Below are 15,036 nucleotides of genomic sequence, written 5' to 3'. Positions count from 1 at the left end.
ACTGCCTTGGTTCTAGGGGGAAAATCTTGACCTTAGAAATTTAGGGGAATATTGCATTTCTCTGTGGACATCCAGGGCTCATGTTTGGAATTAAATAAATATGACTAAACAATTTGATTAAAAACAATTTGCTATTAACTGCCAAGTGGCTTCATTTGTTACACTCGGGCCTGTAGGGCCTTGAACCTCTGACCAGTCTTACACGGTCTGCAACAAATATTAGTACAAATAGAAATGTATAGACAAATAATTAAGTTAAACCCATCCTCACATCTTTTCAAATGTATTTTCCAGATAGAATAAAATGTTACATTGATTTCTATACAGAGCAACCCTATCTAGGATTCCCAAGGATCAGCTGGTGGGTTTGAACTGCCAAGCTTGAAGTTAGTAGTACAGTGCTTATCCTACCGTGCCACACCAGAACTCTGGGAGGGGGTGGGTAGGATGATGTATATGGTGGTGATGGTGGTGTGCCACTGAAATTTCAAGGCTGTGAATCTTTATGGGGGCAGAAAGCCTCAAATTTCTCTCTTGAACTGCTGGTAGATTTGAACTACCAATCTTGTGGCCCAACTCATACTACACAATCAGGACTCCTTAGGATAACATATATAGAAGGTTAAAAATAGTTAATACTGAGTAAGACTATGAGTAATATCTATTTTGTTACTTTTATTTACCAGTATTACCAGTATTTAAAAAAAATTATTCAGAAAGTTGGAAATATAAATACTATATGACCCAGCAATCCTTCTACTTGGTATAAATCCATAAGAAATAAGAGTGGAGACACATGTAGATATATGCACACCGATGTTCATTACAGCAATATTCACAATAGCAAAAAGATGGAGGCAGTCTAAATGCCCATCGATTGAAAAATGGATAATCAAGTTTGGTACAAACACACAGTGGAATACTGTGCAATGTTGAAGAATAACTGGATCTGTGAAACACCACATAACTGGAGAACATTATGCTGAATGAAATTAGTCAATCACAAAAGGACAAATATGGTATGAAACCACTATTGTAAAAACTCAAGAAAAGGTTTTCATATTAAAAGAAACAGTCTTTGATGGTTACCAGGGATGAGAGGAAAGGGAGAGAGTAATTCACTGTCCAGAGGGTAGACACATGTTAACTCAGGTGATGGGGAGGGCAATACACAAAAAGAGGGAGGTTGACAGAAGAATGATGAAGACAGTTGAAGACACAGGGAGATACACAAGGGCTAAAGGGGATAGAGATAAATAACAATATATGCTCAACCTTGGAATAACAGTGTTCTGTGGATAGATACATGTATAGACACACAGGCTGAGTGAGTATGGAAGGAAGATTGGGAATATACTCACAAACAATGGTTTGAAAGTGCCAATTTGTACTTGAGTATTTACCTTTCCTATAAACCACTGTGATTGTGGTGGAGCTTACAGCAGGCAAAATGATGAAAACTTCTTAGAAATTACCAAACATCTGTAAAGGAATGAGTTGCAGGACACCATGGTCAATTGGCATAACACAGTCCACAAAAACAATGTTCTACATCCTACTTTGGTGAGTAGCATCTGGGATCTTTAAAGCTCATGAGCAGCCATCTAAAGTGCAGCTATTGGTCTCTTTCTATGTGTGGAAGAAATAAAAGTGATGAGAAATGAAGATGTTTGGAATCAATTAGTCTAATAGACTAATGGGACACATGAACATCAGTCTACATGACTCTTTTGCCCAGCCAAAGGGATCACATTAGAAGGTCCTGAATAGAAAGGCAGAAAATGTGGAACAAAACTCAAAATTATTATTAATAAAAATAATAATTATTGAGTTTAGGCAAGATAGGCTTGACTTTAGGCAAGATAGCAGACTGGGCAGACACTGTAAAGAAAGATGAGGCTTCCTCCTCCTGCAAAAATTTAAAAGCTATACCCCCAGTGAGCTGCAGCCCAGGTGAGCCACAATCCTGGGTGAACTAAGACCTGGGTGAGCTACTGCCCCAGATAACTTAGGGGCTGGGTGAGCTGGGGCCCCTGGTGAGCTATGAGACAAAGGTGAGCTAAGACGGCCCTGGGTTAGCTGTGGACCCAGTTAAAATAGGACAGTCCAGATGAACTATGGTCCCAGGTGAGCTACAGTCCTGGGTGAGCTATAGCCCAGGTAAACTGGACCCCTGTGAAGCCTTGATATCCAGGCAAAAGAAAAATTACAGAAGTATATTCAAACCTTTGCACCTCAAAATAGAGACTCGATCCCAGTGAAGGGTTTGTGATGGGAGGTGAGAAGAGTGTGTGCCGCTGTTACTTTGAAACTGTGAATTATCAAATTTTTCAAACAAGAACAACAAACAAATAATCTATGATGGCTACAGTGGGGAGGGTGGGGAAGTGGGGGTGGGGTTGGGAAAATTATTTATGTGCTAGCGTAGTGGTTACGAATCGGGCTGCGAACCTTAAGGTCAGCGGTTCGAAACTACCAGCCGCTCCGCGGGAGAAAGATGAGGCTTTCTACTCCCGTAAGGATTTACACCCTCGGAAACCCTGTACAGGGTCGCTATGAGTCAGAACCGACTCGACGGCACTTAACAACAACAGAGAACAGGCACATGTTGATATAGGTGACAGGGCAGACAATACACAAGAGAGAGGTTAGCAGAGTAAAGATGAAGGTAGCAGGATACACAGGGAGGAAGGAATGTAATATACTTAAGTGAATAGACCTAAATGCTGTTAACTGTTGGTACATGGAGGAGACTGCAAACATGTAATGAAGCAAAGTATATGATTTGTTCAATGTAAAACTGATAATCTGCTATGTAAACATTCACTCAATGCACAATAAATTAAAAGAAAAGAAATGAAAAGAAAAGGCTGGACTCACTGGTAAGAAACAGACTGGAAGATCCTGAGATTATGGCCCTCGGCCACCCTTCAGATCTAGAAAGGAACCCACCCCCAGGGACCACTTCTCAGCCAAGCAGTAGCCAGGTATATAGGTATTCTCACCATGGAAAGGTCAGTCATTCCAAATCAACAGAGCATCATTTACCTAAGGGCAAAGTTGAGAAGGGAGGGGAAGAGGGGTGGAATGGAAATAGGAACCAAAGGGAAGAAGTAGACTTAAAACCTTTACTGAGGAAGATCAAAGAGCACAGCCTTTGAGATGGATTACATCTCAATGTAAAGAAAACCAAAATCCTCACCACTGGGCCAAGAAACAACATTTTATCAACAGAGAAAATATTGAAGTTGTCAAGGACTTCATTCTTCTTGGATTAACTATCAACACTCATGGAAGCAGTAGTCAAGAGATCAGATGACGTATTGCATTAGGCAAATCTGATGCACAGGAACTTTTTAAAGTGTTGAAGAGCAAAGACATCAGCTTGAGGACTGAGGTGCACCTGACCCAAGCCATAGTATTTTCAATAACCTCATATGGATGCGAAAGCTGGACAGTGAATTAGGAATATCATAGAAGAATTGATGCCTTTGAATTATGGTGTTGGAGGAGAATACTAAAAGTGCCATGAGCTGCCAAAAGAACCAATAGATCTGTTTTAGAAGAAGTGCAGCCAGAGTGCTCCTTAGATGCCAAGATGGCTAAACTTCGTCTCTCATACTTTGGACATATTTTCAGGAGGGAAAAGTCGCTGGAGAAGGATATCATACTTGGTAAGATGGAGGGTCAGAGAAAAAGAGGAAGACCCTCCAACGAGATGGATTGGCCAGGTGGCAGCATTGATGGACTCAAATGTGGCAACAGTAGTGAGGTTGGCCCAGGATCAGACATTGTTTTGTTCTGCTGTGCAAAAGGTCGCTCTGAGTCGGTGCCAATGTGATGGCACCTAACAACAACAACATAATACCCACAGTAGAGCAGTTCTTCTCAAACTTTAATATAAATTCCCTGGGCATCTTGTTGAAATGCAGATTTTAATTTAGTATATCTAGGGTGGGACCAATCCTAGTGTGGCATTAATGTGCTGGATTGCAAAGTTGGTTTGAACCACAAGGTTGGTGGTTCAAGCTCCCCAGCTGTTCCTGGGAAATGCCATAAAGGGTTGCTATGGCTCAGAACTGACTTGAAGGCACTTAATAACAACAGGGTGGGATCTGAGTGATTATATTCCTTATCTGATTCTGGTGATGCTGATGTTGCTGGTCTGAGAACAATGCTTTGAAATTAGGCACTAGAATTTAAGCCTTAAAAATTCAGGTTTGCTATGTTCTTTGCTGTAATCCATTTAGGAGAGTACTTGACCCATGTCTTATTTTGAATGAATCCTCATTGGGTCAATCTGTCTGAATGCTGCAGACTCACTGTGAATCTAACTACTAACTTTAAACGTGCCTGACTCATCTGCCTTTCCAAATGACTCATCACAATAGTATCCATTTACAATTTCCACTCAGGGACATTCACATTGCTTATTCATGTTGCAGCTGTTAAGTGTGGTGCTGTGGGTTAATATGCTGGACTGCAAAGTCAGTTTGAACCACAAGGTTGGTTCAAGCTCACAAACTGCTTCTCAGAAACCCTATACAAGGTTGGTGTGGGTTGGAATTGACTCAAAGGCACTTCACAACAACAACAATCTTGCAAGTGAATAAGGCATTTAGGATTTCCCAAGAGGAAGTGAACATGCTCTAAGTTTTGGAAAAAGGGATGCAAAATTAGCATGTGGAAAAAAGGCCAGAGAGAGCAAAGGAAGGCCCAAGAGTGTGTAAAGCAAGCAGTGGAAAGATATAGATGATTTGCAGTGTGCTGAACCTCTGAGCATTGCTCCATGTCCCCTTCCACTATGGGGTAAGATGTGGAAAGGCAAAGGAGAAAAATGGTGGATCTCCTTTTCCATGAAATTGAAGAAGAAGAGCCAGAAGTGGAGGATGTCCTTTGAACCTTGAAATCCTATGTATTGAAACTCCTTGACTCAAGGACAGAAAGCTCTGGTACCAGAGGAGTGGCAGAGAAGCAATAGCAGAACAAAGAACCAGAACACAAGACAGAGTTCTGGGCTTCCCAGCCCATGGAGTTAAGTAAAATTGAGTGACTTTGGGCTGTGTTTTACTTAGAGAGAGCTATATTCTTGTGTCCTGAAGACTATGTTCAAAATAATTTCTTCCATATAGCTATTATAACTCATTAATTGAGCATATAAAGTACATAAACAAAGCTTTCTGCATTTTCCATTTGTTTGATGGTTTTTGTTAGAGGCAGGATAATTATGATTTAAAGCATAGAACAATAATTGGCAGACCCCTCCCCCACCCCCCCAAAAAACTGTTTCCTATCTACCAGCCCAGTTTCCGTCATTCTATATCAACTATACTTCACATTGATTTGGACTATGTGTAACCAAGAAAGAGTTAGTTAGTTATACATTTGGATTCTGAATAAGAGAAATTTCTTACTATTATATTATAAGGCATTCCAAACTGCCTGTAAGATTGAAGAATGTATTATTACCCAGTTATTGGGAAAATGACTCTCAGAAATTGCTCCATTGGCTGCATCCTCTTGGGATTTGCTTAGGGCTGAAGAGAGCCTCTTCATTCAAACTCATAGCCCTTTTCCAGGCAGGCTGCATTAATGACTGAACAGAATGGGGATATAAAGGCTCAGTCCTTGGCCCAACTAGGACAACACTGAAGGCTCATCCCAGCTTCAGAACACCCTGTAGGTTGGCTGAGGTTTTTGCCTCAGCCACCAACCTCTCATGGTTCAACCTGACCTTGTGGCCCAGTGCTTTATCCTACAAGGACACACCAGGACTCCAGGAGTATCCCTGTTGTTGTTTTTGTTAAGTGCCGTCAAGTCACTTCCGACCCATAGTGACCCTGTATAGGGTTTCCAAGGAACATCTGGTAGGTTTGAACTGCTGACCTTTCACTTAGCTTGAACCACTGACCATGTGGTTCAAATTGACTTTAAAATCCAGTGTATCAACCCCCAGCACCACACCCGGACTCAAGTAATATCTTGCAGCCCCAAATTTTCAGGTAGCAGGCTGTTGTTAAGTGCCATTGAGTTGGTTACTATTCATAGTAACCCTGTATAGGGTTTCCAAGGAACATCTGGTAGGTTTTAACTGCTGACCTTTCACTTAACAGTCAAGTGTTTAAAATCCTTAAAGAGTTTAAGCCTCAAATAAGATTGCCAACAATCAAAGTACTCTCTCTGATAGGGTCACTTTCTCATACCTGCTCTACAAAAGGAGTCCTGATGTGGCACTGTAGGATACGCCTTGGACCATAAGGTCAGTTTGAACCACAGGTCCAGTGGTTCAAACTCATCAGTTGCTCCTCAGAAACCCAATACAGGAGAGCTATGAGTCAGAACAGAGTCGACAGTACTTAACAACAAGACCCAGCAAAAGGAATGCAGTAATTCTGTAGGGTAAGTGATGGTGGTGGTTATGTGCCGTGGAGTCAGAACTGACTCATAGCAACCCTGTACAGGATTTCCAGGGCTGTAAATCTTTACAGGAGCGGAAAGCCTCATCTTTCTCCAATGGAACAGCTGGTAGTTTCAAACTGCTGACCTTAAGGTTCACAGCCCGATTCATAACCACTTCTAGACTGTAAACCATAAGGTCCACAGTTTGAGACCACCAACCACTCTGCAAGAGAAAGATGAGGCTTTCCACTTCTGCAGAGGTTTACAGCTTAGGAAACCCTATACAGAGTCTCTATGAGTTGGAACCAACTCGATGGCACTCAGCAATAACAACCCTACAAAAGGTGAATTATCTAAGTAACCACTGGAAACTAGTACCTCCTTCTTCACTTCCCTACCCTGAATATCCAGAAGAATTCTTCTGACCTTTGTAAGGATTGGTGAAAGGAAGAGCCTTTCACTGAGGTTGACATTGCATAAGTTATGCCTTTCTCCATTAAGGTCTACTCCCTCACATAAATGCAATTTATCTTGTGCCTTCATGCTTAACAGATGGAGACCCATATAGACCCTCTCCTTGCACAACAGGGATAACCACAGAGATGATTCTGCTTAGTCTTAGTTGTAGGTTTTTAGAAATGTTGGAGAAGTTAATGGCCATTCTGAGGTTGAAGATGATCCCCGAGATGAAGAGAGGTCATTGGGTAAGTCAGTAGAGTGATCACCATGGTACATCTAAGTGTTCTGAAGTCTCAAGCTGCCACTGGCCAGTCAGAGCTTATGACTCAGCTTGGGGCATGCCAATTATCTGATATGATGTCAAGGGTTTCTTCAGTGGTGCCACAACAACAAAAAGCTAAGTGGAACAGGATAAGGTCACCCATATCCTAGATAGAAAAGTTGCACCCAAGTCCAGCTTGATCTGGGACTAGTGGTTTTCTCCCCTGGCAGGAGGAATTGTACATTTTTTAGGACTCCCAGGTCTCCTGGAACTGGGCAGGCAGAGTTTCCAGAAACAGCTGCATCCCAGATACCCTGATTTCAGAATGGTCTGATTATCACCCAGAGTTATATCTAAGGAATGGCAGGGACATCACTAAGCAGTTTCTATAACTATCACAGTTCCCATCTGCACCTGTGAGAAATCACTCAGCTAGTTAAAATAAATGTTTTTATGCTTGAGAGCCTCCATGGGTAAAAGCAGATTATGTGATTTTGCTAAACTGAGTGGAGAGAGAGAAGAAACTGAAAAGTGACTTTGAGCACATCATAGACCAAATTTCATCAATGAAAGCAAGGAAGGTGAAGTTGTAAACCTGGCATATTGTTTTAAGTAAAAGGCTTGACTTGTATTTCTGACCTGGTGTTTTGGTAAAGTTACCAAAATGATGGGTGTCAGATGTTTGGACAGGGGCAAAATTTCAGTGTTTCCCATAGGTGCTATTTTTCATAGATGTGTCTCTGAGATGTCCCACAGTCCAGGGACTTACCTTGCCTTATAAAATGGGAGGTACTAAAGGAGCTCTGTCCACCTCTCTATGAAATGATGGGAGAATGTACTGTACCTTTCCTCCTCTTGTGCTCCTGGACTCAGAAAGCTCCCCTGCCCCCAATAGAGTCTGCTTCTTAACCCAAACTATATGACATTTTGAAACTCATCCTGGACCCTATTATATAACAAGTGAAGGCCCAGATGGGAACCCCTTTGTTCCACAGAAGGTCATCTAATACTTCTCATAGCTTATATTTCTCATAGCTTATACTGATACTTCTTGTAGCTTATACTGATGTGTAATGTGTAAAGCACATTAACATGCATTAGCTCAGTGAAACCCACACATTAGGGCTAGAGAAGTTAGCAAAGGATATCTTAAGTAACCAGTGTGCTTCATAAAGAAAAGTTAGGATGCAAGAACAGATTAAAAAAGTGTTTTCTTTCCAGATTTGCAAAATATCTTACAAAGGCATAGAATCTGAATCACATTTATGTACACATTAATGACTAACCTTTTTTTAACAGAATAAAATTATATGATATTTGAGCAAACATGGTCAGCATAATTATGGACATGAAATAAACCTTGCAGCTTATTTTTTAAATTTCCCATAATGAAAGTCTTAAGGAGGGAAAGATCAAATGTTCAGAAGTTAAGACTAATACGAGGAGATTGTAGAAAAAGAGTTAGTAGTCAGGAGAAAATGTTTCATATCAAAGAATGTACACGTCTATGATTGTGATTTTCAAAGCAAGGTAGGATGTTCCATATAGTCTACAAATGAAAGGCAACTTTATAAATGTTCTCTAATACATGATATGATATATCCACACAGAATATAAGCCATTCCTGAAGAAGACTGTATGAATATGTTTTTACTCTTCTGAATTGTTAGGTCTGCCCCACATTCCTTGGAAAATATGAACATCATTTCAATGAAATTATCCATTTAAAAGACACATGTTCATCAGAGACCTAAAAGGTGCTATGCTTTGGCTAGGAGCCAACTACAAATAACATATAGATTAAGAAACAGATCAACTAGTGACTACACACAATAGTGTGTGATGGATGAAGACAATGGAGTTTCCAATTTGGCACTTTGAAAATTTTGGTAATGGATGATTAATCTGAGAATTATCCAATGTCTGTATTTTTTTTCTGCTTACACTGCCTGCATGTAACTGCATCTATTGCTAGGCCATTACTCCACTGAATCAATTCTAGTATTTTAAAAGACTTAATTAAAATAAAAAATTAAATGAATAAATCTTAAAATTAAAGATAAATTGATTTTCATGGAATCACTGACCTATAAAAATAGAAGGCAACCCAGAAACTGACTACCCCACCTACACAGTATAAAAATCACTTTCCCAAATCCTGACAACTAATCATACAAACTAGAAGTAGAGTTTTGTCTGTTACGTTTGTTTGCTCCATAGTGATTTACTTTAGTGCAAACACTGGGGCATACTGCACTCTGGGAAGTAACAATCCACAGGGTGCATTTCTGGAGCATGAAGATGCTTCTGGGAAAATTAGAAAATCTCATGCTACTTCTATCTAAGACTCTTGCCCTTATTCAGCATATGTTTTCTAGTTTTAATTTTAGTGAACTCTCAAATGGATTAGGTTAAATATTTTAAGCTTTATGCATAATTGCTACAGTAGGTAATTTGTGCCAGTGGTAACAGTAATATGAAATTATTATTAATGAAAATGAAGGATTATTTTTCAAAAATCAAATATCTAAACTCAGACTGATGTATGGTACATTCACCAGTGAATTTTATTTAATTGTCTATGTTTCCATGCTAAAAGACAACTATTACTTTGGTTATAATACTAAGGAAAATGTATGTGTCAATGCATAGTCTTATATTATACACTTGTTGAACATACCTGTAACCCTTCAATGGCCAGTTTGAGGATGGAAGGTGTTAATTTGGAGGCTTGTTTGAAGGAAAAATTACTCCAGTCTATAATTAAAATGAAACCATTTATCTGAAGTTCTGCATCTTCAATAAGGACTTCCAGTGATAGCAAGATGGCCCGCAGGATGTCTGTGAAGGAATTCCTATGGCCAGAGCAGAAAAGACAAGCTCTTTGTGAATACTTATAGGTGATAGCACATCCCATGTAATATCGCTAGTTTTCTCATGCACCTGCTTCTTGAGCCTAGACTTCAGAATAACACTGAGGGTATTGAGAACTAATGAAAATGCAATCCTTTGAGACTCACAGGATAGAAGCCTCCCTTTAGTCTGACCCCACTATCACATCCTGATGCGGCACTGTAGGATAAACACTGGACTGTAAGGTCAATTTGAGTTACAAAACTAACAGTTCAAACTTATCAGCTGCTCCTTGGAAAACTTATACCATGTTGCTGTGAGCCAGAACCAATTCAAGAACACTTAACAAAAACAAACTATTACCACAAACTTAATGAGATGCTGTTCTCTGTATTCTCGTTGCTATCTCACTCAGCAACACCAGTTTCACTTTGTAGAAATGTCTTTCTGATGCCTATGTCTCACTCACAGGGCTATGTGATCTCTTAGGATTGGGACTGGACTATGTATGTTGTGTCCCAGTACCTGGGTGCACAATGAATCATTGATGGACAAATTAGATGAGATCTCAATCAAAGGCTATTTATTATTTGGATTAAAATACTTTTTTGTATTCTTAAAATTTGATAAAAGTGTAATAACATACATGTAATTGATGCTATTTTTTAAAAAAAAAAAACCTTTAATTCATATATAGGGAAGAATAAAGCATTCAAGAGAGTGATTTAAGAAGGAAATTTCTTGGAGTACATGGGTAACTATGACAACAGGCAGATGTGAATACAAACTAGAGCAATAGCTCTCTGATGTTGTATGTACTTCTCTATATCTTATATTCTATTCCCATTCACCAGCTTATTTTATTTTATATTTTTTAAGTTTTTATTGTGAATTATGTGGGTTTACATGGGAGAACATCAGCTTTACATTCATCCTATTGTGTTTCGTTTCATTACAATGATTACAATCCCCTCCATGCATCATCAAATAACCAAGGGGTACACCTCACAGGCCTGCCCTCCAGCCATCAGAACAAAGCCATTATCCCTCTCTGAGTCAAGTGTTTCTAGCTGCTCCATCTGTCCATGTCATCATCTCTGTCTCCATTCCTGGTGTCACTGCCTCTCTGGGTAGGGTCACACTCTCTGCTCTTCTCACTTGATGGTCCCAGGGACCTCTGCTCCTGGGCTGCAAAATCAATCACTCCCTTCTTTTTGTCAAAAAACATCTACTTCTACATTTCCGACCCTCACAGTCAGTCCTGGTAGCAATTATTCACTAGTATACCAAAAGAGTCTTATCTCCATTTCCTTTTGCCAGCCTAGTCCCAAAAGACTGGAAATCATTCAGTGGAGTCTAGCTTCCCCAGCCCCATCTGGAACTAGGCTCCCTCTTGAAAGCTTTTAAGCCAGTAGCTTCTTGCTTTTATAGCACCCCTCCCTCCATTTTGGGTAGCCAATGTCTAAGTTGCCCATCCCTGTCAACCCTGTATACCGAGGGGGTGAGAGTGATCCTCACTGTAAAGATTTGTTCCCTTTTTTGAGCTACTACATCCATAAGTATAGGTAAAGTTCATCAAATTGTAGCAGGTTACTCTTTTTTTTCTCCCCTCCCCCTTCTTTCTTTTTCTAGTCAAGTTCTGATCATTCAGCCATCGAAGCGAGGTCAACTGGATACTATCTACAAGTATGGGTGCTCTTGTCCATCTCCCCTCACATCATATCAGCTGGATGCTTCATGCTCCACTCTAGTCCTCTGTGGCCATGTCACTTCCTCTGGGCCCAGGAGCCCCTGGGTCTTGCCGTACTGCTGGCCATCCAGGACTTAGCTCCCAACTTCATTGATGTTTTTCCCCTCTCTTCCCCTTATCAGTGACCAATGTGGTCATCAACCAGACCACATGCCTGCTCATGTATTCCCCTTGAGTCTTAGCCTTGGAAGGGAGTTTGCTCTGAGGGGCCCGATCACTTGCTTTTATGGGTGAACAACTTACTTGTTTTTGTAGCAATCAATCAGACTGCCATTATTGTTTCTTATTTTTCCTGCCAATCTTTCTTTCACAAAGCATCTTCTGTTCTAGCTGATCCAGGCTGGTCTACTCATCCTTTCCAGTGGAAATTTCCCACCCGAGATGATTCTGGATGGGGTTCTGGATTCCATCTATGGTCTTATGCAATGCAAGGCTCTACATGAAGCCTCTTTCACTGGGCAACTTCTAGCCCCCTTTAAGGTATTCCAATCAGTTATAGGCTTAAGATGGCCTTACAAGCTTTCTATTATGATGTTTCTGGCTATACCTTTCTTCCCCCCTCAAGTATCTATTTTACAATGGTAGGCAAAAGAACCCAATATTCAAAAGACAGCAAAGCATCTTAACGTTATTCCTCTCTTTTACCCCTTCAAACCATGCCTCAATCCCTGTATCCCAGAGCACTGTACTTTCAAGGTTGTGCATACATCACCATTTACCTCTGTCCCACTTAGCCCATGAGAACTTGCCTAACTGCTCTCCTATCTGGCTTGTTCTTCCATTCCCCTCCCCCTTCTTGTGTATTTCCTCCCACCCCCCACTCCCACATCACCACCCAAGTTATCCAGTGTCTATTCCCTAAGCTGTGCTCTATCTTCCCCTCTCTCTCTTCTCTCATCTCATCTCATACATCCTGGTGATCAGCAAATATATATATATAGTCCCCCCCCCACCTTTTAGGGTTGGTTCTTTTCCTTAGTCTTTTACAATAATGGTCCTATGCAGTATTTCTCCTTTTGTGACTAACTAATTTCACTCAACATAATGTCCTCAAGGTTCATCCATGTTATGCGGTGGCTTGCAGCTTCCTTGTTGTTCTTCAAGGTAGCACAGAGTTTCATTGTGTGTATGTACCAGCTTGTTTATCCATTTTTCAATTGATGGGCACTTAGGCTGTTTCCATCTTTTTGCTATTGTAAATAGTGCTTATATGAACATTGGTGTGCATATATCTACTCGTGTTATGGTTCATATTTCTTGTGGGTAAATACCAAGTAGAAGGATTGCTGGATCATAAGGTATTTCTATTTTGAACCTTCTGAGGAAGCACCATATTACCTTCCAGAGTGCTTGGACCATTGTGCAATCCCACCAACAATGTAGGAGGGTCTGAGTGTCTCCACATCCTTGTTAACATTTATTGTCCTCTACTTTTTTGATCTTTGCTGTTATTGCTGGTGTGGGATGATATTTCATTATTTTGATCTGTAGCTCTCTAATGGCTAATGATTGTAAACATTTATTCATATGTTTCTTGGCTGCCAGAATCTCTGTAAGATAAATCTCTCAACATTAGTAAGATAAGAGAGCAAGCAGAAAAAAAGGATTAAAAAATCTAAAGCAGGCCTAAGATTCATGTTGGACAACATGAAGAGGAATAACAAGAATTATCAGCATTCTGGAAAAAGAAGAATCACACAAGTCCACAGAGGAGATAGTTGAAGAGCTTCTGGAAGAAAATATTCTTAACATCCTGAAAAATGAAAACATAAGCATTCAAGAAGCTCAACGAACCCCAGGAAGGATAGACCATAAAAGACAATCACCAAGACATATAATAATCAAGCTTTCCAAAAATCAAAGATGAGACAATCCTGAAAGCAGCTAGGGAAAATAGAAGTGTAACATACAAAGGCAAGCAAATCAAAGTAAGCTTGGATCCCTCAACAGAAACCATACAGGCAGGAAGGCAATGGGGAGACATTTATAAAAGCTTGAAAGAAAAAAAAAAAAAAAAACTGCCAACCAAGAATCCTCTACCCAGCAAAGTTGTCAATCAAATATGAAGGTGTAATCAAAACATTCCAGGATAAACAGAAGCTAAGGGATTTTGCCAAAGCCAACCCTGCTATGAAAAACATCTTAAAGGAAGTTCTGTGGTCTGAGAATGAACAAGAACAGACAACAACCAGAGATTGACATATGTGGCAGCATCACCCTGAACTCAATCATCAAGTGGAAGAGTCAAGAACAGACTAAAATGATAAGAACAGAGGATCTGGAAGGTCATTCTATAATCAAAACAATTGCAATGTGAAAGAAGGTTAAAAACATAGGAACAGAGATCCAGGTGGTGGGAAGATCAGGTAGATTGCAGCATAAAATAGACTGTCTTAAATGGAGGGAATAATTAATGGAATATAATTACATATACTAACAAGTGGGGTTGTGGTGGGGGATTTAGTTCGGATGATGGGGAGGTCAATACAAGAATGAGGAGGTGGTGGAAGAACAAGATAAATAGGGGAACACTGAGACAAGTTTGCATGGCCTAAGTGGGACAGAGGTAAGTAGTGATGCATGCTTAACCTTGAAACAACAGGGCTCTCTGATACACTGATCTAGGCATAGTTTGAAAAGGGGAACTAATACTAAAATGCTTGCCTGTCTTATGAATATTGGTTCCCCTTGCCTACTATTGTAAAATAGACACTTGAGTGGGTTAGAAAGGAATGTTGGGAAACATGATTACAGAAAACTTGTAAGCCCATCCTCAGCCTATAACTGATTGGAATACCTAAAATGGGTTCTAGAACTTGCCCAGTGAAATATGCCTCTTGAAAAGCCTTTGCAGAGTAAGGACCTTAGATGGAATCCTGAGTCCCATCCAGAACCTTATGAGGTGGGACATTTCAACTAGAAAGAACAAACAGACCAGCCTGGAACAGCTAGAGCAACAGAAGATACATCGTCAAAGAAAGATCATCAGGAAAAACCCAAAACAAAAATGTCAGCATGACTACAAGAATAAGCAAGCTGTTCGCCAGGAAGCCATCAAGTCAAACAATCAAGTTCCTTCAGGACAAACTCCCCTCTAAGACTGAAACTCAAAGGGAACACATGAACAAGCATGCAAGCTTGCTGGCGACCACATGGGTCTACTGGTGAGTGGAAGAGGAGGAAAGGCAGCAATGAAGAATTTGGCTGAGTTCAGCCACAGTCCATTGACTCTCATTGACCTGGAGATGAGCAAGATAAGAGGAAGGACTGGTTGGTCCAAAGTGTGGTAAGACCTGGGGACACTTGAGTCCAT

General features: G+C 40.4%; 1 protein-coding gene across 1 annotated transcript in view; it reads right to left on the bottom strand.

Moving 5' to 3' along the window:
- Window positions 1-15,036, bottom strand: part of CLVS1 (clavesin 1) — a 256,850-nt gene that overhangs the window by 159,137 nt on the left and 82,677 nt on the right. The window contains exon 2 of the mRNA XM_006874047.1: window positions 9,801-9,975. Within this exon, the coding sequence (XP_006874109.1) occupies window positions 9,801-9,975 (175 nt within the window). The remainder of the gene's footprint in view (window positions 1-9,800; window positions 9,976-15,036) is intronic.

Source organism: Chrysochloris asiatica, unplaced genomic scaffold (genome assembly GCF_000296735.1).
Source record: "Chrysochloris asiatica unplaced genomic scaffold, ChrAsi1.0 scaffold00259, whole genome shotgun sequence".
In the NCBI taxonomy this organism is placed as follows: Eukaryota; Metazoa; Chordata; class Mammalia; order Afrosoricida; family Chrysochloridae; genus Chrysochloris; species Chrysochloris asiatica.
This window is presented reverse-complemented; position numbering and strand designations above follow the sequence as displayed.